Genomic DNA, 20660 nt, shown 5'->3' with positions numbered 1-20660 from the left:
ATGACAAATTGAGACTTGACAACTGACAATAAACTTATTTCATTTGTCACAAAATATCGTAATGAATGGTGATTATAGATAATCAAACCATAAAGTAATATATATATCATATTTTAATATTATATTTAAGTTAGTTGTTTATTGCTGATATAATGAATGATTAAGAAAGCTTTGTTTTAGTGTAACAGGTATACCTTATTTTTTGTCAGTATATAAATTTATATAACATAATAGTGCTAACCCTTAACTATATTAATTTAATGCAAATTTGAAACATATATATTATATTTTTAATGATATAAATGCACATGCAAGCAATTTTAGGTAAAAGTAGTAGTTAAAATAGTGTTGTCAGACAAGTACTCGTTGATGTTGGATAAGTGCGATGGTGGGTTGCCGTGATTAGGATGTAAAAGATGTAGTGTACGGAACGATGTAAAAACCTGACACTTGTAAGTAGATAAAAATTATTTCATTTGGTGTTCAAACATTATAAAATGTTGCTTTTTTGTAAGAAAATGTAATATTAATCAGGTTTTATCAATAATTAGGCGTATAAGAACCGAAACCTATAAAAGATTTAGTGTTGCCATTTTTTTATGTCATATACCCCGTGTCCTGTAATATATTATGATAGCTGTAATTAGACGTAGGTAAAGTTCCACGGTGTATGGAGACGAATCAACAGCAAATAGTCTGGTATCTAGACTGTGTTTAGCTCATTTGCTACACAATTTTTTCTGCTGAAATCTTGCTTTGATTCTGACAATCATGTGTGTGTACTTATCAAATCAATAAGTTTAAGATGTTTGGAAGTTAGTTAATTTATTTTATTATGACTTCTGTGTCTAATTATGATGAAACAATTAGAAACTTGCACATTAGGATTTATTTAAGGGGCAAAATTTTGTTTTCCATCGCAGCAACATTGTATAAAAACTATTGTTATTGCTTCATGCTTATGAGACCACGCTATGGATCGATCTACTTCATCTGAGTTTGTACTCACCTCCTATTGTAATGTTGTCAATGACTCTTGTCTGATTGATCACTTTTAATGAAATCGATGTTCATTTGTAAAATGTATAACGATAACTTGTTTGGGCACATAATTATGTCAACATTTTAATTAAAAATTTAGTTACTCTTGGTATAAAAATTTAGAAATTCTTTCAAAACCTTCAAAATGTTTTGGAGGTTACCATGATCACCATGTAACAAAGCGCGATACTAATCCAGAGTCAAACGTACAACTTGCGTAAATACATATACTTTATTTATATCTATACATTAACCCTTAATATCTTTCTTATGCATATTTTTATATTTATTTAAATAGTAATATGAAGTAAAAAAGAAAGAAATTTTAAGTTCTTTGTTTGCAAATTTAAGCATGATTTCTATATGTTTTACTTAATAATCTAAGAGGAATGTTCAAGCTACAACTATTTTATTTTATTAATGGATATATTATCTGTCCAAATTTATATAATTTATGAACGCAGACATCCAAGCGTCATAATTGGTACTGCAAATTTCCGCTTGGAGGCGTTTGTCGCCCTTTTTGAACAAAATTGACGTCACGCAAGTAGTATTAACGCCATTTTGTAAGTGTCTACCAAAGTCAGTATTTCTAGACACAGTGTAATTTATAAAATTCGCATGGTTTTGTGTATAATATTTAGTTAAAAACATCTAAAAAACCGAGTTAACGTCTTAGGCGTTAATTTCACACAGTTTAAATATGGAGGACAAGGCGTCATTAAAAGAACTGGATCAATGGATAGAACAGCTAAATGAATGCAAGCAATTGACAGAAAACCAAGTGAAAACGTTATGCGATAAGGTAATTTTATAATAAATTTTGTTTTTTTTAATGGTATAACTTGTTATTTTGAAGTATGCTTAGAATAAGAATTTTGGTTAGGTTGGATCTATGTACCTAGTTCGGTGATTCATGTACTTACATATAATATGTATTTGAACGCGGACGTAGTGTAATGGTAGTGCTTTATACGTTAAAAGATGACCGTTTAGAAATTTTGTTATCTAGTGATGTTTTCAATTTTGTTTACATGAACAAGGATTATCATTAATTCTTCACTTCACCACACCCAGGAAATTTAGTTCTGTCGCTACTAAGCGAAATTGTATTTTTAGACTAGGCTATACCCAAAAATAATGCAAGCAATTGTAATTCTACTAATCAACATTCAACAATTAAATCTCGATTTTTTGTGTGTTAAATTCAAACTCACTGAAAATATTTTTGAAATTATATTTACATTGCTGAACTACAGGTATATAGAAGGCATTATAGAAACATTCTATATGATCTCTCTATATGCTCTACTACTTAACTAATACTACTAACTGATGAGATATGTTAAATAAAAACTATTATGATTATAGTTTTAATAGTATAGATATATAAATATGACTATATCTTACAGATACAAAAGTAGTGTTGGATGTTGTGTTTTTTATTGTTGAATTAATAAACTGTAGATATAAGCTTACAAATCTTTGATATTAAATTACTATTTCTGAAATAAATCCTTTTGGAGTAGTGATATATAGTGATGAATGTTTCATGACTTGTATTTAGCTGTATTCTATATATTTTGAACTCATAATATAACATTATTAGTGATTGCAACTAATGATCAGAATATAAAAAATATATTTTGGGACATATGTTTAAGCTAGCTGAAAAGCCATTCTTGTTTTTGTTGATAAAGCTACCATTGATCTTATTAGAATGACATTGTTTATAATATACATTTTCTAATTTAGCAGCTTTCCAAACAACACATCTTAAATGTCAATACATAAACATACAGTAAATGTCAATTAGTCCTAATGAGTAATAACAACAACCTATTCTAAAAAAAAATTGATAATGTGTTTTGATTATATCATATTTTTATTAAATTAAGCTATTATTTATATAATGAAGAAGATAGAAAATTTAGTTAAAGAGTATTAACATGTTTCTTAAGTTTATTATTTTGAAAATGAAACAACTATTGTTTTTTATCAAGGTCATTTCTTGTTATTATAGGTTATTCACTCCAATTCACTGATTGCTACAATGATTTATGCAGACATGTGAAGAAAAAAAATTAAGTCTAAATGTAATTCCTTTCTTTTTTTCTCAAAAAACTTTTAAGTATATTATGCCAATAATACCACCCTATTAAGCATTTATATTTATAAAGATGCAGTTTACTATTTTAAATATTTATGTATATTAATGTAACTTGTTAATTAAGGTCTTCTGAAATTGTACGATTGCTTAATATTTGTAAACATTCTCTTCTTCATGGTCATGTATGACTTGTTTTATTGATACAATCTTTAATTTTAACATCACCTTTTAACTAAATTTTTATTCCTTTGTTTTACAAATGTGTTAAATTTATCTATCAATATCTATTAGTATTATCTAAAATATATTACACATATGATAGAATATTAGACAACTTTGTATGTAAAGTGAGTTTAGGGATGCATAGAACATAAAAATACACTGAATAAAATATAAAAGTTCCAGAACAGTAAATGATACCGGTCTTTCTATTTAATGCCTAAAATTGGTACCTAAAGACTACTTATTACCCACACTTGTTATGCAACTAATGCATTCGTCTTCATTGTATAAAATATGTGAAGCCGATTATGATGTGATTTATAGTTACATAAACTTACAATATACATACTTATTACAGTGTAAACTCCATCTAACGTCACTCGATTTAACGACGAATCCCTTAAGCGTGGAAATCAATTGGCTTTGTTTAGTTTAGCTTGTCTTCCATACAATGATGCACTCACTCTCAATAACAACAACAATTGAGTAATTAAGTACTTCTTAAGTTGCTAAAATTAATAAAAACTGCACAGCTGTGTACATTCTTTTGTCACTTTATTATCCTAATAATTAGGGAGTCATGCATTATTTATGTCTTTCTTCTGTCCAGTTAACGACAAGTCTCTATAACGCCATAAAATCCACAGACCCTCCAGTGTCGTTATAGAGTAGTATAATGTATTTTCATTTAAGTACTTTGGAAAAATAATTTATTTAACTTAACTAGTCAAGTAATTCTTTGGCATGTGTTGTTCTCTGCGATGTTCTTTAAACATCTTTGCACATATATAAGGTCATTATTATAGTAGTCCATGTTTTGATGATTCCAGCATCAACATTTTCTCAATATTATACCAATTAGGCGGAAATCGGATTTCCTGTCTCGCAATTTTTGCATAATTGTCGCAATGTCTGTTTATATAACCTAGATATAAATCTTAAACTGTAAAAAATATCATACAACATGTATGAAAATTTCGAGTTATTAATTTATCAGAGGATGTTGCAGAACTTCTAAACGATAATGTTAAAATTAATGCTACAATGCGCCATCGTACGTCTGTTAAAGTAGGTTTATAAACCTGCTACGCTATAATTACTTGCTATTTTTAAACATTCACATATCAAGTTTTTGTTGCCTATACAATGAATTTAGGTGGTATATTGGTTCATATCAGAAGCATAATTTGTATACAATCACCGTTGAGAGAGGTTTGTCATTTCACAGGAAGTTGAAGTCTCCTCATACTACGCCCTTATATCTGAACACAATTGTTTGTTCATTTTAAAGCGTAAGTCAGTAAAGAACAAACAGAAATTTCGGAGCATTATTTGCTTGCCTACTTTCAAGCTGCGTTCTAAAAACGTAGCTGAAGTACTCTGTAACAATACGTGGTCCTGTTTCAAAGTGAGTTTTAGCAGCGTGTAAAATGTCTGAAAATAGAGCAAAGTTAGCTGTTTCTCGTGAGATCACATAAAATACAAGACACGTTATTCCAATCACGGCAGGTCAATGGAGTTATGTAAAAGTTATATCAAATAAATGAATGAAACTGTTTCACTAAAGGAAATCTTTATAATCGCCCACATAACAAGGATTGTCTCGAAGATGTGTTCATGACTGTTACGAGGAAATTCAAATATACACCATCTATTTTTATTTTTTCAATTGAATTGATTCAAGCATTGTTTATTGATTTTACGTTGGGTATTTCATTTCACTCGAGGCTCGGATAGAATGTATATATTTTCATTAAAATAAAAAAGTAAAAGAATCTTACTTCCTCTTACAAGCGAATTCATCCGCCGTCGTGTTGTGTGCTTAGTTAAAAATTAAATACAAATGTTAAGGTTACGTTCGTGTTCTAATTCGTAAATCGTATTATATTTTTTGTAAATGTTATTTTATTTAAGTAGACATCAATGTATTTGAATTTTTGTTGAGACAGCAGTGACCTTGAATACGAAACTATACAGTTTTTGTTTATTTAATTATGGCCAATATCCTTGAGAATATAATTTGCAGTATTTCTAAAATTAAAATGTATTGTAAATACCACATTCTTTCTTATTTAATGATATTTGTCTTGCCTTACTTTCTGCGTGATAAAACGATTATATTTCGTAACAGAGGTAAAGCCATAACTCCTGATAGCTGTTAAATATTTGATTCTTTCTATCGAGATATTTTGAACGTTATAAACGGGACGAAACATTTTAAAAGATTGTTAGAATAAGAAATCATTGTATATAAGTGTGTCAGATTGGTATGTGATATTTTTTTATATTTCTTCCAGGCAAAAGAGATTCTAACAAAAGAATCCAATGTGCAAGAAGTGAATTGCCCAGTGACCGTGTGTGGAGATGTCCACGGTCAGTTCCACGATCTCATGGAGCTGTTCCGCATTGGTGGACGCTCCCCCGACACCAACTACCTGTTTATGGGCGATTACGTGGATCGTGGATACTACAGTGTTGAGACTGTCACATTGCTTGTCGCCCTAAAGGTGAGTCTAGCCACATTTTTAATTTTCTTAAAGCTTACTTCAATACTTTTTCGTTCAAAGTCTGAATACTGCTGACGTCTAGTTAGGATCCTGTTGTTCTAAAAATAATAATTAGGTAGGCAGAAAAAGAAGGCCCATCGTTTGCCTTTTGTTTTATTTTATCGCATTGCATAATTTATGGCAGTTCGATCTGGATTTTCCTTACACTTATATTACAATAACATTTTATATAACATACCTGAAATACATTTATTGTGTGGAAACTGAAATTAACTAACAAATAATACGTGGTTAAGTTTCAATTTCGCCGAGTAAATGCAAATTTAGGTAGGTAAATTAATATATACACGTTGGCAAAATTAGGAAGGAAAATAATTATAAAACTTGTATGCATAATGTTATAAAGCGCGATTTATTATTACATTTTACATATCGACGTTTCGAGCGCTTAATTAGTTTGCGCCTGCGTATTAAAACAGTATTAATCTCTGTATCTGGTTCGTCGTCTACCCTCACATTTAGAAAATGCTTGCATTCCCCTAAAGCCAAAATTATATTTAAAATAAAACCCGGGCAAAAATTCGGCACGGCCGTACCATTCTTTTCGATTAATTTTGTCTCTCACTGACTGACCGATCATCAAAACTCTTCGTAGTACACATGTTAAATGCCCAAATTAATCTCTTTTAAAGCATAAAAGATAAGTATAAGATTCTGTTAGTACAGCTAATGACGAAATAACTTAGCACAGGTCCCTGTTGTCAAAGAACTGAGTTGCGAACGCGTCATTTTATTTACAAGTTATGTTTTTAATATATAATAGGCACAGAAGGCTGATCACCTACTTGCCTATTCAATTTACAAACGATCGTGAAACAGATACAGAAATCTGAGGACCAGACCTAAAAAAAAGGTTGTAGCGCCATTGATTATTATTATAATGTTTTTAATGGCATTATTTATTCTCCACAAAATACATCGAGACACTACACGGGAATGAATAACTTGTTTTTATTTATTGTAGCGGGGCTGTTTTTATTTTACTTTGGTCATTTATGAATCGTGTTGTCAAACATTGTAAGTAAAAGTCATAGTGTACACAATCAATTAAGATTTGACGGTGTAAATGTAAAGATTCTAGGTCCATATTAAGACCTTAGGCTGTAAGACACGTTATGCACTAGTTACTACACTGTAGCCTAGTCAAGTCGAACGTGTCATTACTTTCTACTAGCTGATTATTTAAACTAAAGATTATTATTTAGTTTTAAATAACTTTTCTTTGAAAACATTTTTGCCCTTAGACTATTGTTTAGATGTTATTATAGAGGGATGCCTCGCGTCTATTTAGTGTTATTTCAGTGTTTTTATCGTATATTCATTGGACACTCATTTCTGGTAGATACCCATAGACAACGAGATACATAATAATAGGGGGGGGGGGTAAATCTTTAACTTTATTCTTAGTTATTTTCTATTCCCTGACATATGTCGAGTTTTGGGTCGAATACAAAGTTACCTTACGATGCTTCTTTATTATTAGACTGCCTACAATTATATTATTAACTATTAACACTAGTTCGGTTAAAATTGTAGGGCTCGATAGTGTTTATAGGTATATGTAAATGAGGTGATGACATCAACGTTTACCTATTTTGTACAATAACAATGTTTTTCGCCTCTTTGCAATGTTTTGATAAAAAAGTAGGTATTAGATTGCATCTATTAAGGTATATTTAAAGAAATCACCAAGATTATCGTTTGAAAAAGTCTAATATATGTGTTGTCTCGCGGACTTTTATTATATATTTATAGTTTTTTTATTAACCTATGCATGAGTTATTGATAAGATAAACTGCATTGTATTCGTGAGTCGTACTTAAAAACAATACCAATAGTGCTTCTGTATGAGGTTGGCCGTCAGACACGAGGTCCTCGCTCTGTTGAAGAACTTTATCAATAAGTACTTACATAACTACAACACCTATGTATCGGAGGTATCCACAAATGTATAAAAAGATTGTTAATTATTAGCCTCGTGTATTTCCGGTTGGAATTAGCTCATTAATAAAAGCTGAAACTATGTTATCAAACTAATGTTCGCTCGCTGATAGTAGGTAGTACAGTAGGTATTAAAGGCTATATTTCGTGGTTTTGTGATAAAAAATGTTGTTAATATTTGTTTATTTACTAATATTACAAGCAATATATTGACTTTGTAACTGCGAAACGTGAGGCTTAAATGAGTTTATCGATACTTTTTTTTCATTTGATCTCATTTTTTAGATATATGTTTTTGTAGTAATTGATTGTAATCAGCATACAGTAGCAGCATACAACCAGCAACTGGAAAAGTGTTTCATGTTTTCGAAGCAAGTCCTGGCATCATTTAGGAGAATAGACTTGTTTCGGACACATGTGATCGATTTTTGGGTTTGAGACATGCTGGTTTCCTCACGATATTTAACTTCACTGTAGCAGCAAGTGCTAATTCCGCACATAGAAAGAAAATTCCATTGGTACACAGCTGTAATTAGCATGACCTCGGTGATGAGGGTCGCACACTGAAGCCTCTAGGCGAATATAATAATAAGTAGCGTTATTTTTTTTTATAAAACTGGACTAAACTTAACCTTGAATCACACGTCAACCGTTGTGTTAGGTTAGGTTCTATTAGATGCTATAATATTAGACATATAAGTGCACTAATTAGCATCCATTGAATTATATATTATAATTAGTGATTAATAGTCATTTTTTTGGACTTAAACAAGCCAGTTTTTATCATCTTCAACAGAGATTTTCATCCGACATTTCACAAACAGTTATCGCTAAATTTCGTTTACATTAGGATAACAAGGTGTATACCATCTTAACATTGTCTAAATAACATTTTGAAGAATGAGTATTTTTTTATGAACATTTTTATATTTCTATCTTAAGTCTTCTAGACTTCAATTTATTATATATATATATATATATATTTTACCGTCACAAATTAGCAATATATATAATTCGTAATAATACTCCATAGATTTCTTTAAGAAAATTGTTTGGATACGGTAACAAGGAGACTCGCTTGCTAAGACCTATTGAGAGAGTTTTTTTAAAAGTATTTTTAATTAAACTGCAGGTGATATAAACATAGTATTCACAAATAATTTCTAGAACAGAATCTTCAGATAACTCTTAACTTATCTAAATTATCTCAATATTATTGCGGAAATAGTTAACAGTAAAGTTATAATTAGAGGCTAATAAATAACTTCGTAAACATTTCTCTATGAAGTAAATGGACTTTGGAACATTGTTAAACAGAAATGTTCATGAATTAATCATTATATCAGTCGTGCACTTAATATTAATAAAAAACTTATAAATCAATCTTTGATTCGTCAGTCCAACAATGGAAATCAAATAGCGATTATTTTAACCGTAAACTGAATAACATTCGATGCACAGTATTTTTTTACAATGTATTGATGATAATCACGTTACCGTTTCTATTTTAAAATATAGTTTTTTATAAGTACCAACATATATTTCTTACAACTCTCACTGTATAATATATGTTGGTCCTGTATAGTTGTAACGAAAATAAACCATAATACAGCCAAAAAACAAAGCCTAATACAATAGAATTTAACTGGGACCTTTGATTTTGGTTAAGAGCCGTGTTGGCCTAGTAGCTTCAGCATGCGACACTTATCCCTGAGGTCGTAGGTTCGATTCCCGGCCATGCACCAATGGATTTTCTTTCTATGTTCGCATTTAGCATTAGCTCGAACGGTGGAGGAAAACATCGTGAGGAAACCGGCTTGTCTTAGACCCAAAAAGTCTACGGCGTGCGTCAGGCACGGAAGGCTGATCACCTACTTGTTTATTCGATTAACAAATGATAAACAGATACAGAATCTGAGGCGCAGACCTAAAAAGATTGATTTTTATTTTTTATTTTCGTCAATATATCCGGTATGTTTTTGTAAAGCCTGTCGTCGTAAACGGTTTTGACTGTAATTATTAACTTCTCCCGTTTAGAGCACAGCTTACAATCCGATCTGTCAAAATCTAATAAATATTTCACAGAGTTCGAATATAAACTGTTGAATTAGAGCCATAGACTAAATGAAGCGTTTATGACTACTCTCTACTATACTCTCCTATGACAAAACTGTATGGTCTATGTTAGAATTATACCTCGCTTATCGAATGCTAACCTATAAATAGTTAGACGTTCCCTCAAGGGTAAAGGTCCTAAGATACGTGGCGAATCAATACAATGCATGATACATAACTAGGTCAGAACTGCAGACAGCTCACCTAAAATCGCAAAATGACCACGCTATCGATCGTGAATGTCTAGCAGAGTAAAAAATTTGTAGGTCACAGACTTCTTGTACTGTCAAATAGATGTAGCAAAAATACCTTGGAGAAAACAGATAAATTTATATAATTTGAAATAACACGGCAACCGTAGCTTTAATCTCCAAGTGTATCTTAATTGCAAGTGTAAGTAATTAAATTACCGAAAAAGCAATTTCTCCATTCAAAATTATATCTTTAAAAATACGGCTATTTCATTTATACCCAAGTGTAAGGCCGATTAGTGATACACGATATATTTGTACATTTTGTAGGACGCTCTAAATACAAAACAAATGACCTTGTTAACGTTATCAAAGTTATTTTATTGTTAAACATAAATATACATGAAATATTTTATAAAAACCTTCGTTAAAAGCACGACTGTAACGTTTAGTTAACTAGTATTACAATAGATTAATTCTATAAACGATCATCCGTTCGTTCAATGAACCGATCTGTAGTGATATTTTTCAAATGCGTAAAAAGTTTGTTTATAACCGAGAACTCACTGCGTTCTATAATAACTTTCATTCACGGACCTTTGTGTCATTCATCATCGTGGCTTCATTATTTTTGAATGAAATGCCCATTGACAATTAGTATTCATTCTTATATAAATTAACGTAACTTTTTCTATTTAAAAAATTTGTTAAAAATAATATTACTTTAACCAAAAAATATCTTCCTCCCTGATGACTTTTCTGTCTAATTGGTGCTCTTGGTATTATAGAACTTTATCTGTGACCATAGGTCAGAATATGATAAATGTAATTTCATTTACAGGACAAGCAATTAAATTATTAAGAAATCTTGAAGGCAATATGAAGCACTCCATGTAAAATGTACTTATCATTGTCTCATCTATGACCACAGATATTAAATATGTATTTTTATCAATTCAATTAATATATATATATATTGAAATTCACACTAAAAGATATGTATATAAAAAGGCTACATTTTTAATTTCACTTCGAGAACATATTTCCGTTTTCACCAATATAATACAACCCTAAATGGTTATTCATGATCTAAGCTATGTTCAACTTATAATACTATTATGGAAGTCTATCTAAATTCGCGTTTCACAAGTTTCTTAAAAGGCATTGGAGGTTTTTAATTATCTAAAATTGTTGTTTCCTGCTTTGGAAGTGTGAACTTAATATTTTTGCGATATTGACGTCATAAAATAAACTGCTTTTAATGCGTGATTCTCACTGAGTATAAATTCTTATAAAAAAATCGACGCTGAATTTGTATAGTTGACCTCACCGTCTGAGGTCGTAGGTTCGAACCCCAGCTGTGCACGATTTTACTTATGTCTATGTGCGCATTTAGAACTACATCGTAAAAAGTCGATGGCTTTTGTCAGGCATAGGCCGGTCACCTAACCTAGAGTTATTAGATACTGAAATCTGAGGCTCTGACCGAAAAGTTTGATAGCACCACTGTTTTTTTTTTCAAACTACGTTTTTTTAGCGCCAGGACGAGGTAAATCGTCGTATATATTCTTTATGGCTTCGTACCTGCATATAAATGTTTGACTTGTAGGGTCTTGAAGCCGTCAATGTATAAATGAAAGACAATTCAAAAATATTACGTTTCAAGTCAGATTTTTTGCGTCTTATACAAAATATCTTTGCAACTGTTTGTCGTTTAAACAAAAACATTTTCACTTGCAGGTTAGGTACCGCGAGAGAATAACAATTCTTCGTGGCAACCACGAGTCCCGTCAGATCACTCAAGTGTACGGATTCTACGACGAATGCCTTCGCAAATACGGAAATGCGTCCGTTTGGAAACACTTCACCGATTTATTCGACTTTTTGCCACTCACGGCGTTAGTGGACGGACAGATATTCTGTCTTCACGGAGGTCTCAGTCCCTCAATCGATACATTGGATCACATTCGCGCTCTTGATCGCGTACAGGAGGTGCCCCATGAAGGACCCATGTGCGATCTCCTATGGAGTGACCCTGATGATAGGTAAGTCTAAAGATTAACGCGATAATTTTTTTTATGTTATATACGACTGCAAATGGGGATTAGATGCGTTACCCAAGAACAATCACATTGCCAGAAGGCTCGCAAATGCGTTGCCGGCATAAGGTTATTTAGTTAAATGATTATATTGAGCCGTTCTCTACGGGTGTACATATTTTACGTCTTTGAAATATTAATAAAGAAAGAGAATGTTCCAGAAAGTTGACCTATAATTTAAAAGACTAGTCCAAAATTGTATAAAGCCTATCGATTTAATTTTGTCCTTTTCCTTCTTACTTTTCAAAATCATAAAACATTATTTAACTAATTGAGGCTTATAGTGCGTTTATAAATGCTACAACTGTGTATAGATGACATGAAACAAAACAATGTATCTGATAATTAAATTATAATATAGTTGTTAATTGGTTGTGCTAATCACTGAGTAACAGAAATTTGATATGGGAACGTTACAACCTTTTAATGTAATAATATTTTTTTTTTGAACATACCAACTAGGGTAAAACAAGGGTACCCTTTCTTTCGAGAGTTTACAACTCGTAGCAATTACGACTGGTAATGTATATATATATCTTCAATATATATATCAACAAGTCTTAATGTTTTCGTGCACGGAATTAGTCATATAAACCACCAACTAATACAAAGCATTAAAACCATAATTTACGAGAATTTAAAGTAATAATGAATCAATCTTGCTCACGGTATATATATACCTATCTATCTATATATTTTTTTATTTAGTGTTTAGTATTTCATAAGTATAATATTAAATAGATATTGCTATATCCACAATAGATTTTTGCCTATAAGCGTTACGCATATGTTCTAAGTATGCGTTATTATCCGTTATATATCCACAAAGTTCTGCCTTAGCCCCTTTTGGCCGACAATTTATTTATAGAGTTCTAATCAAGGAATGCTATAATTAAAATGGGACCAGCGTAGGTCTCTCAGAACTTTCCCAGGTTGTGCACTAATGGATAATTTTATTGTGGTGAAGGAAAACGAAATAAAAATAGTAATTAGAGTATATTTCAGTTAAGACTTAGCGCGCACTATCACTTCTGTATGTAAAAATCCAATACGTTTTAATGTACGGTTTTATTTAGCGACTAGAGTTATTTAAGACTCGACAAATCGTACCCACAAAATGCAGAAGCACAAGACCGATTAAACGATCTATGAAAAAGCTTAGAAAGTTGTCTTCTTCGTTGGCATGATTCTCTTTCACTACGTCTATGCGTTTTATAAAAAGTGTATTATGGTGAGTGTTCTTAAGAATTGTTTGGGTTCCCTCCCTGCTCGTTGCTCGGGCGAGCCGTATCAATGCAACATTTCATCAGCATCACATTGATGGCTTTTAGTCTTTCACAGTGCGCTCCACAAGTTTCTTTTGCGAATTGTGGAATCGACTCGGTCTTCCCTAAGAGGTACGACCTCCAACTGTTCAAAGTTAAAATTTACTACTCCCTAAAGGGCCGGCAAAGCACTCACTAAAAATGTCCATGGACTACGATGACTTCCCTTTTTGGGCGTCCCGTGGGCTCGTTTGCCCATCAACTGTATATAAAAAACCATATTGGGGGTAAATTCACCCAAGAAATACTGACGTTATATATTTCACTAGATTCTGATACTTCGTTGTTCGTATCGAATGTGTAGACTTATCTTGTCCAATCTGTGCATGTTCCACTGATCCAGTTTTGGCGTAATTGTCACGTATTTGTAAGTACTACGAGCGTGATCTTATCACAAAACATTCTTCTAGTTGAATATTCACAGTTTATACAGTGTTCATTAGAGACTGGCTGCAATGCCAAACGCGAAGCATTTTTATCAGTTAAAAAAAATAGCTAAACGACGTTACTCATAATCGAGAATTATATGGACCAAACATTTTATGCTAATAGAAATGTGCATGAATAACCATTATAGTCGGTTTTTAAATTAATTTTTGTTAGCAATATCGTTTAGGTTATAGATACAACAAAAATAATTCTTTATCTTATTCCTTCTTTAGTACCTGTCTTTTGATACTACTAATGGTGTAAGTCTCGTCTAGGCTTCCTGTAACATTAAATATATTGCGTGTTGTGGTTACCTATCTTATAGTTTAGAAATACATAAAAAAATTTTAAATGATAAAGACAAAAGGCATGGCAATGGCCAACGTAATGGGTACTGTGTCTTTGTCTATATCTTTAAAAGATACCCAAATCTTTTAAAAGTGAATCTGCTTAGGCTGTTGTGATAATAATAAATTAAAATTTAATTGTATGTATAGTGGCGTTACAATGTTTTGCTAGTATCTGAATCAGGTATTTAACTGTGCCACCAAAGAATGATGTGTTATGTAAAGTGATGATGATAATGGAAACAACTCGAACCCAGCCCAATGAGTTCGACTTGTAATATCCTTTAACAAGAAGCTTAAATGTTAAGGACATGGAGGCTGTGGGTGCGATATCTTGTTAGATTTAATTATTTCGGGTTATCAGAGGGCTACTTTTATGAAGCCTAAAATAATAAATAATCAGTCAATAGTAGGAGAAACCATGTATATTTGTGGATGGACAAATGTACTATATACTAGAGCCCAGTAATTTGCTAACTAACTACCTAACTATTTCTAGATGTATGATTTGTTTTATTTACAATTTGCCTGGTCCAAGTCCTGAATTCAGCATGTTGCTAAGAGCAGTATTGGCCTAGTGGCTTCAGTGTGTGACTATCATCGTAAATTCGAATTCCGGCTGCAACACATACAAAAATCGGAGGCCCAGACCTGACTAAAAGAAGATTGTAGCATCCCTGTTTATTTAATTTACTATGATGATGTATTACAGAGGCGGATGGGGAATATCTCCCCGTGGCGCGGGCTACACGTTCGGTCAAGACATCTCCGAGACGTTCAACCACAGCAATGGGCTGACGCTGGTGTCCCGCGCTCACCAGCTCGTCATGGAGGGATACAATTGGTGCCACGATCGCAATGTTGTCACCATTTTCTCGGCGCCGAACTATTGCTACAGGTAGGTCCAAGAACTGTCACAATGGTACCAAGAGAGTTCTGAAATTGTTTAGGCAACAAAATATTAACAGTACAAGAGAAGATAGTAGAGTGCTGTGTTTATTTGGTCTCACAACATCATGCTGATGAGATCAGTCTTCGGTAATCGCGGAATGATTCAGTACTATTTATATTTCTTGCGGTTATTTGGTATAAAAGAATCATCTCTATATATATAAAATTCTCGTGTTATAATGTTCGTCCCATACTCCTCCGAAACGGCTCGACCGATGCTTATGAATTTTTTAATGCATATTCAGTTAGACTGAGAATCGGCTTCTATCTTTCAAACCCTTTAGTGATGGGGTGTCCACCCCAAATTTAAACTTTTAGACAATTTTTTGTTGTTTTTTACGATACAGCAAAATACATACAACCCTTAATTGTCACCCCTCTACAACCAACCCTTTTTTTATTGTAGTTGATTTAGTGAACTAAAAAAATGTTTCCTGGAAATAATATACATGGCAAAACGACTTTTGCCAGGTCAGCCAGTAACATATAAAATACAATTACATTGAAATAAAATTATCGTAAAATTATTAATTCAACATAGCTTCCAAACAACTCTGAGGCCTTTCGGACCTAGCCGTACACCGATATATATGTTATTATTTATAAACTAACGGATATCCATTCGTAAGATTCTAAACGGTTAGGTTAGTGACTTATTTAACCACTCAGAGCACACATACTGTTTGGTTATCATACTTACTTATTTTTTTACGCGTGAGTTCGGTAAGTTTATCAATTTGCGAAAATGTGGGCGTGAAATGATACAATTTATCTCTCATAAATTTCCTAGTTTATATACTTGCGGATTTTGTTATATTCCGGTGACATTTACATGAGACAGGCATTTGTTATTAAATGCATAGAAGCTGTTATTTTTTAATATTTGGTTGTTTTATCCTTGTAGATGGCTTAAACTCTTCTTGTAAATCGAGTCCTCCTCCTTGTAATCCACAAGGACTTAGGATCATACTAAATTTTTTATGAATGTTGATGTAGAACGAGCACTTTGTTCTTAAATATGTGCCTGTTATTTATATATAAGCACAGAAGGCAGATCACCTACTTGCCTATTAGGAAATCTGAGGCCCAGACCTAAAAATGTTGTAGCGCCATTGATTTCTTTAAATTATTTATATATGATCTCACGCCTTCTCGAAACTCTCACTTTCATGACATACACAATGCATGCTCTTCGGATACGGCATCTTTTAACTTGTACGTCCTGGTTTTGGTCCAGCCAAGTACGACATGGCCTTCCCAACCCGATCCACGTATGCCTTGATTATTCAAATTGTTTACCGCTTCTTATTCATCCGTTGTATATGTAGAAACTATTTAAGCATTTAAAGAAAACACTTTACAGGATTGAATCTATGTATTATTTACTTTGACTATGTATTATTATAAACTTATAATAATTTTATATAATTTTAATTTTCTCCCGACGTTTCGAGTGCTTTACAGCGTGCGTGGTCACGGTGACTGAAGACAAAAGGTGTTGCATGTCAAAAGTATCTCAGCTGTAGAGAAAGTTGTGTTATCTGTATTTATTTCCCCGGAGTTGGTATCGACTAAAAGATGACGGGTTTTTTGCAGAAATGACTCACGGTGTCCCCTATTTTCGCGGGATGGTTGTCTTGGGGTTTTAGTTTGGATATTATTGGGGATCCAATAATAATCCAATCCAAGTGTTTGATAATTTTAGCTTCAATCCGGTAAAAAAGTGTTTTCTTTAATTGTGTAAAAGCTATGCCAACAAAATACAATACTGTATTTAAGCATTTTCTTTTGTATCCTTGTCATAAAGATATCTTTTAATCCACCAACTCACGTATCTCACTAAACGCTCTTATTATTTAGAGGGTAGCAACGAAATTTTAAATTTTCCAGCGGTTTTAAGAGTTTCAAATTATAATTACCATTTTTTTTTCATTTCGAAGTTGTTCTTACATTAATAAAATTGTATTACAGGTGCGGGAACCAAGCCGCCATAATGGAATTGGATGATGCGCTTAAGTACTCGTTGTAAGTATTCTAATCTTGTAATTACTGGATTACAATTGCGTAATTATTTAAATTATTACTGTTACTAGTGTCTCTCACGAGAAGGTTAAAATAGAAATGGTTATGTAACTGAGGAATTAACTGAAGTTAAATTATCATATTTTTAATGTTACAATTTTATATTTGCTAATTTATTCTGATTGCACATAAGCATGTGACAGTTTTGTTAGGATATTTATATATTTAATATATATATATAATATTTTTTTCTCTTGAAATATTTATATCATATATTATATAAAAATATATTTTAGTTGTAATAATCCATGTCGCTTTCTACTAGTTGAAATGTTTTATTTAGTTTATGAATAGATTGTTAGTTTCTTTGTGAGTCATAGTGTTATCAATGAGTCTTATCCTGCCAATCACCCATGACTATGTCTGCCAAAATATCTTATAATGCAAGGTAAAAAATATATAAGAGGTGGAATTTTAAACAAATCCCCGGTGTTTACGACGTCGTGTGTCGTATATAAAACTAAAATTACATCGTCTCACAGCTATTATATATGCTATAATAGAAATATTTGTTGAATTGAATAAAAAAGGTTGAGAATGTAACTGTAACTATATTTATTTTGATAAATGAAAGATGAATCATTGCATTCGGTGCATCAGAAACGATACTCATCGTGAACTATAAACGCATATACATATAACGCGATTTCTCAAGTTACTACTTATAAAATTCACACAGTAGTGTGAATTTTATAATTATTACTCAAGTCCATCATTTTTTTGTAGCTTTGCACCTGTTTCAATTGTGTTGTTATATAATTAAACTAAATATCTTTAAAAAAACAGTTTTACTGCAATACTCCTACAACGCGGCACGGGTCTACCGCGCTGTTTGGGGAATTACTGTATACGTTTGAAACTCAGCGCAAAATCTCAATTCTGAATCGTATCCTGGATTTGAAAAGCGGAATGATTAGAAGCGCAAAGTTATGACGACTTGATAAGTATCGAAAGGTACAAATCAAGCACGGGTCCAACCCGTAATTGTGGATACTTAAAGTTTATGACCGCTTATTTTAAGTAAGAGTAGCAACTGTTACGTGAGTATGGCTTATTATAACATTGATTATTTTCAGCCTGCAATTCGATCCGGCACCGAGACGCGGCGAGCCTCATGTTACGAGGCGGACGCCTGATTATTTTATGTAGGCTACCTGTGAGTATTTTTTATTAATGTAATGTTATAAAATTTACCTTTGACTCCCCGAACAATTTGATACTTTATATGAATGTATTTTTAAAGTGCTGAAATGTTTCATAATTATATAGCGGCAAGTTCTACAATGGGGCATCCGATTTATTGGTAATTTTTAAAGGATCACGCTTTGCCTACTATAGAGGCTAGGTAGGCCATGGTTTGTTTTACTATTCTTACAATAAAGAAATAAATATGAAGCAAATACTGTATAAATAATAGTAGTAGTTTAGTAAACTCCGTTTAAGATTGTTTTGTGTTGAAGCCAAAAATATTACTACCTCGAGTTTCACTATTTATTTTTCTCATAAAATATGTCTTCCAAATGTAAATTCGTTAATAATGAAAATAAATATTTTTTCAGTGAAGCCGTATTCCGAGCAGAAGTGGTACAAGATCGCAGCCACATTGTCGTCCGAACGCCCCCGCATACGATTTATTTACCCCATACCCCAAAATACCTCAACCGGGTCCCTTGCCCCAAGCTCGGCCGTTTATGGGTTCAAAACACATTCAATCTCATTTTTTTTTCGTAAATTTTACCAAAATATTTATGTAATTTTTTTTTATCCTAGTAGAAAAATTTTATTTACCTTCAAAAATGTTGTTTTCAGGATTTTTATACCATTGTCTTGTTTTCTAAAAACTTGTTTAAACCAATGAAAAATACAAAAATTATTATAACATGTTCCGTTTCATTTAATGAGATACGTTCAGAATTGTTGTCTGCTAAAAGGTCACGTGTTTTCTTTATGCATTTTTAATACCAAACAGTTGTGCCGTTATTTCTCAATTATTTGTAATAGGGCCAAAGAAAAGTATGGTTTAAATTTGAGCTTTACCATAATGAAGCTTTATAATTATCATTTTCGGACGAATAGACTCGAAAAGGATATCTGTAAAATTTCTGTTTTCTTTCTTTGTCTTTATTTCTTTCGATCGGTATTGTGTTAAAATTATAAAGAACACACATAATCTTTTGTCTTTGAAATGTCATAGAAAATTGTAAATTACCCATAAATACGAATTCGCGTGCGAATGGCGTGCAGTAACAAAATGGCGGGGGCGATATTGTAATTTACCAGTGCGTAGCTTAGACTTGCCTTGCGTTATGCTGGTATGTTCATTAAATTTTATACACGGACGGACAACGCGACACAATTGTATGTATTATTTATGTATCAAATACAAGTTAGAACTCATTAAAAACATTTTATAAAACTGAGTTTCATTTCAATCTATGGACATACCACATACAGAGGGTGGCTCTAAAATGTACTAGTGTGGAAATTATGTATTTAAAAAAAATTATGTATCGGTCGTACGCTTCGCACGAGCACAATAATGACGTACGTACGTCATTAATAAGCATTTAACTTTTTGACGCAAACGCTGGTTACGATGTTAATTATGAAAATTGCGAACGCATTGTGTCTACCCCCGAAATATGCATTTTATTCCTCAGGTACCTGTTTGTGGAGTTTTCAGTTTCGTATTTGTACATACCTAAAGATCAAGTAGTAGGTTGTTATAGTGTAAGCTCGGTATTCAATGTATCAAACGCGGAGAACAATATAGAGTTTTATATGAATAGATCGTAATGGTTGAGAACGAAACTTCTGGCAGATGCGATGCTCGACGAAGTTCTGTCAGTGCCATTATATGAATAAGCGATCTTTTTCAAATCTGCACTGAGAGCGTGTGTATACAAAGATTTTCCCACCAATCGGACGCCACACGTTTCTTTGATAAGTATTAAGTTATGTAAGTTAGGTAAATAAATAAAAAATAACAAAAAAATCTTCGAGCTCCATTTGCGAGTCGCAATCGTAGCTCGGTTCGTATAAGGCTTTCCTGGCAAACGCTGAGAATATGTTAGAGCGAAAGAGTGCAATGTTGCAAATTGATACATTTACTAAAATTATACAGTGTTGGCAATAATGTCGGATTAAAACAGTTTATTCTTACAACTCTGTACTATGACCGTAAATAGGAATTAGATAATAAATAAAATTACTTATACACAAATCTTTCATTGACACGTT

General features: G+C 32.3%; 1 protein-coding gene across 1 annotated transcript; it reads left to right on the top strand.

Moving 5' to 3' along the window:
• The first annotated feature begins 1576 nt into the window (after positions 1-1576).
• On the top strand, positions 1577-20637 carry LOC123712997 (serine/threonine-protein phosphatase 2A catalytic subunit beta isoform). Its single transcript, XM_045666448.1, has 7 exons — positions 1577-1846; positions 5671-5880; positions 11928-12232; positions 15100-15285; positions 17310-17363; positions 18497-18576; positions 18980-20637. The coding sequence occupies exons 1-6, from the start codon at positions 1745-1747 to the stop codon at positions 18567-18569; spliced, it is 930 nt and encodes a 309-aa protein (XP_045522404.1). The 5' UTR covers positions 1577-1744; the 3' UTR covers positions 18570-18576; positions 18980-20637.
• The last annotated feature ends 23 nt before the right edge of the window (positions 20638-20660 follow it).

The sequence above is a fragment of the Pieris brassicae genome, chromosome 8 (assembly GCF_905147105.1).
Source record: "Pieris brassicae chromosome 8, ilPieBrab1.1, whole genome shotgun sequence".
Classification (NCBI taxonomy): Eukaryota; Metazoa; Arthropoda; class Insecta; order Lepidoptera; family Pieridae; genus Pieris; species Pieris brassicae.
This window is presented reverse-complemented; position numbering and strand designations above follow the sequence as displayed.

Bases quoted from the DNA above. Each gene is read 5' to 3' on its own strand.
- LOC123712997 (XM_045666448.1), top strand. From the start codon at position 1,745: ATGGAGGACAAGGCGTCATTAAAAGAACTGGATCAATGGATAGAACAG. The intron at 5,881-11,927 runs GTGAGTCTAGCC...TTTCACTTGCAG, and splicing joins CATTGCTTGTCGCCCTAAAG to GTTAGGTACCGCGAGAGAAT. The intron at 15,286-17,309 runs GTAGGTCCAAGA...ATTGTATTACAG, and splicing joins GCGCCGAACTATTGCTACAG to GTGCGGGAACCAAGCCGCCA.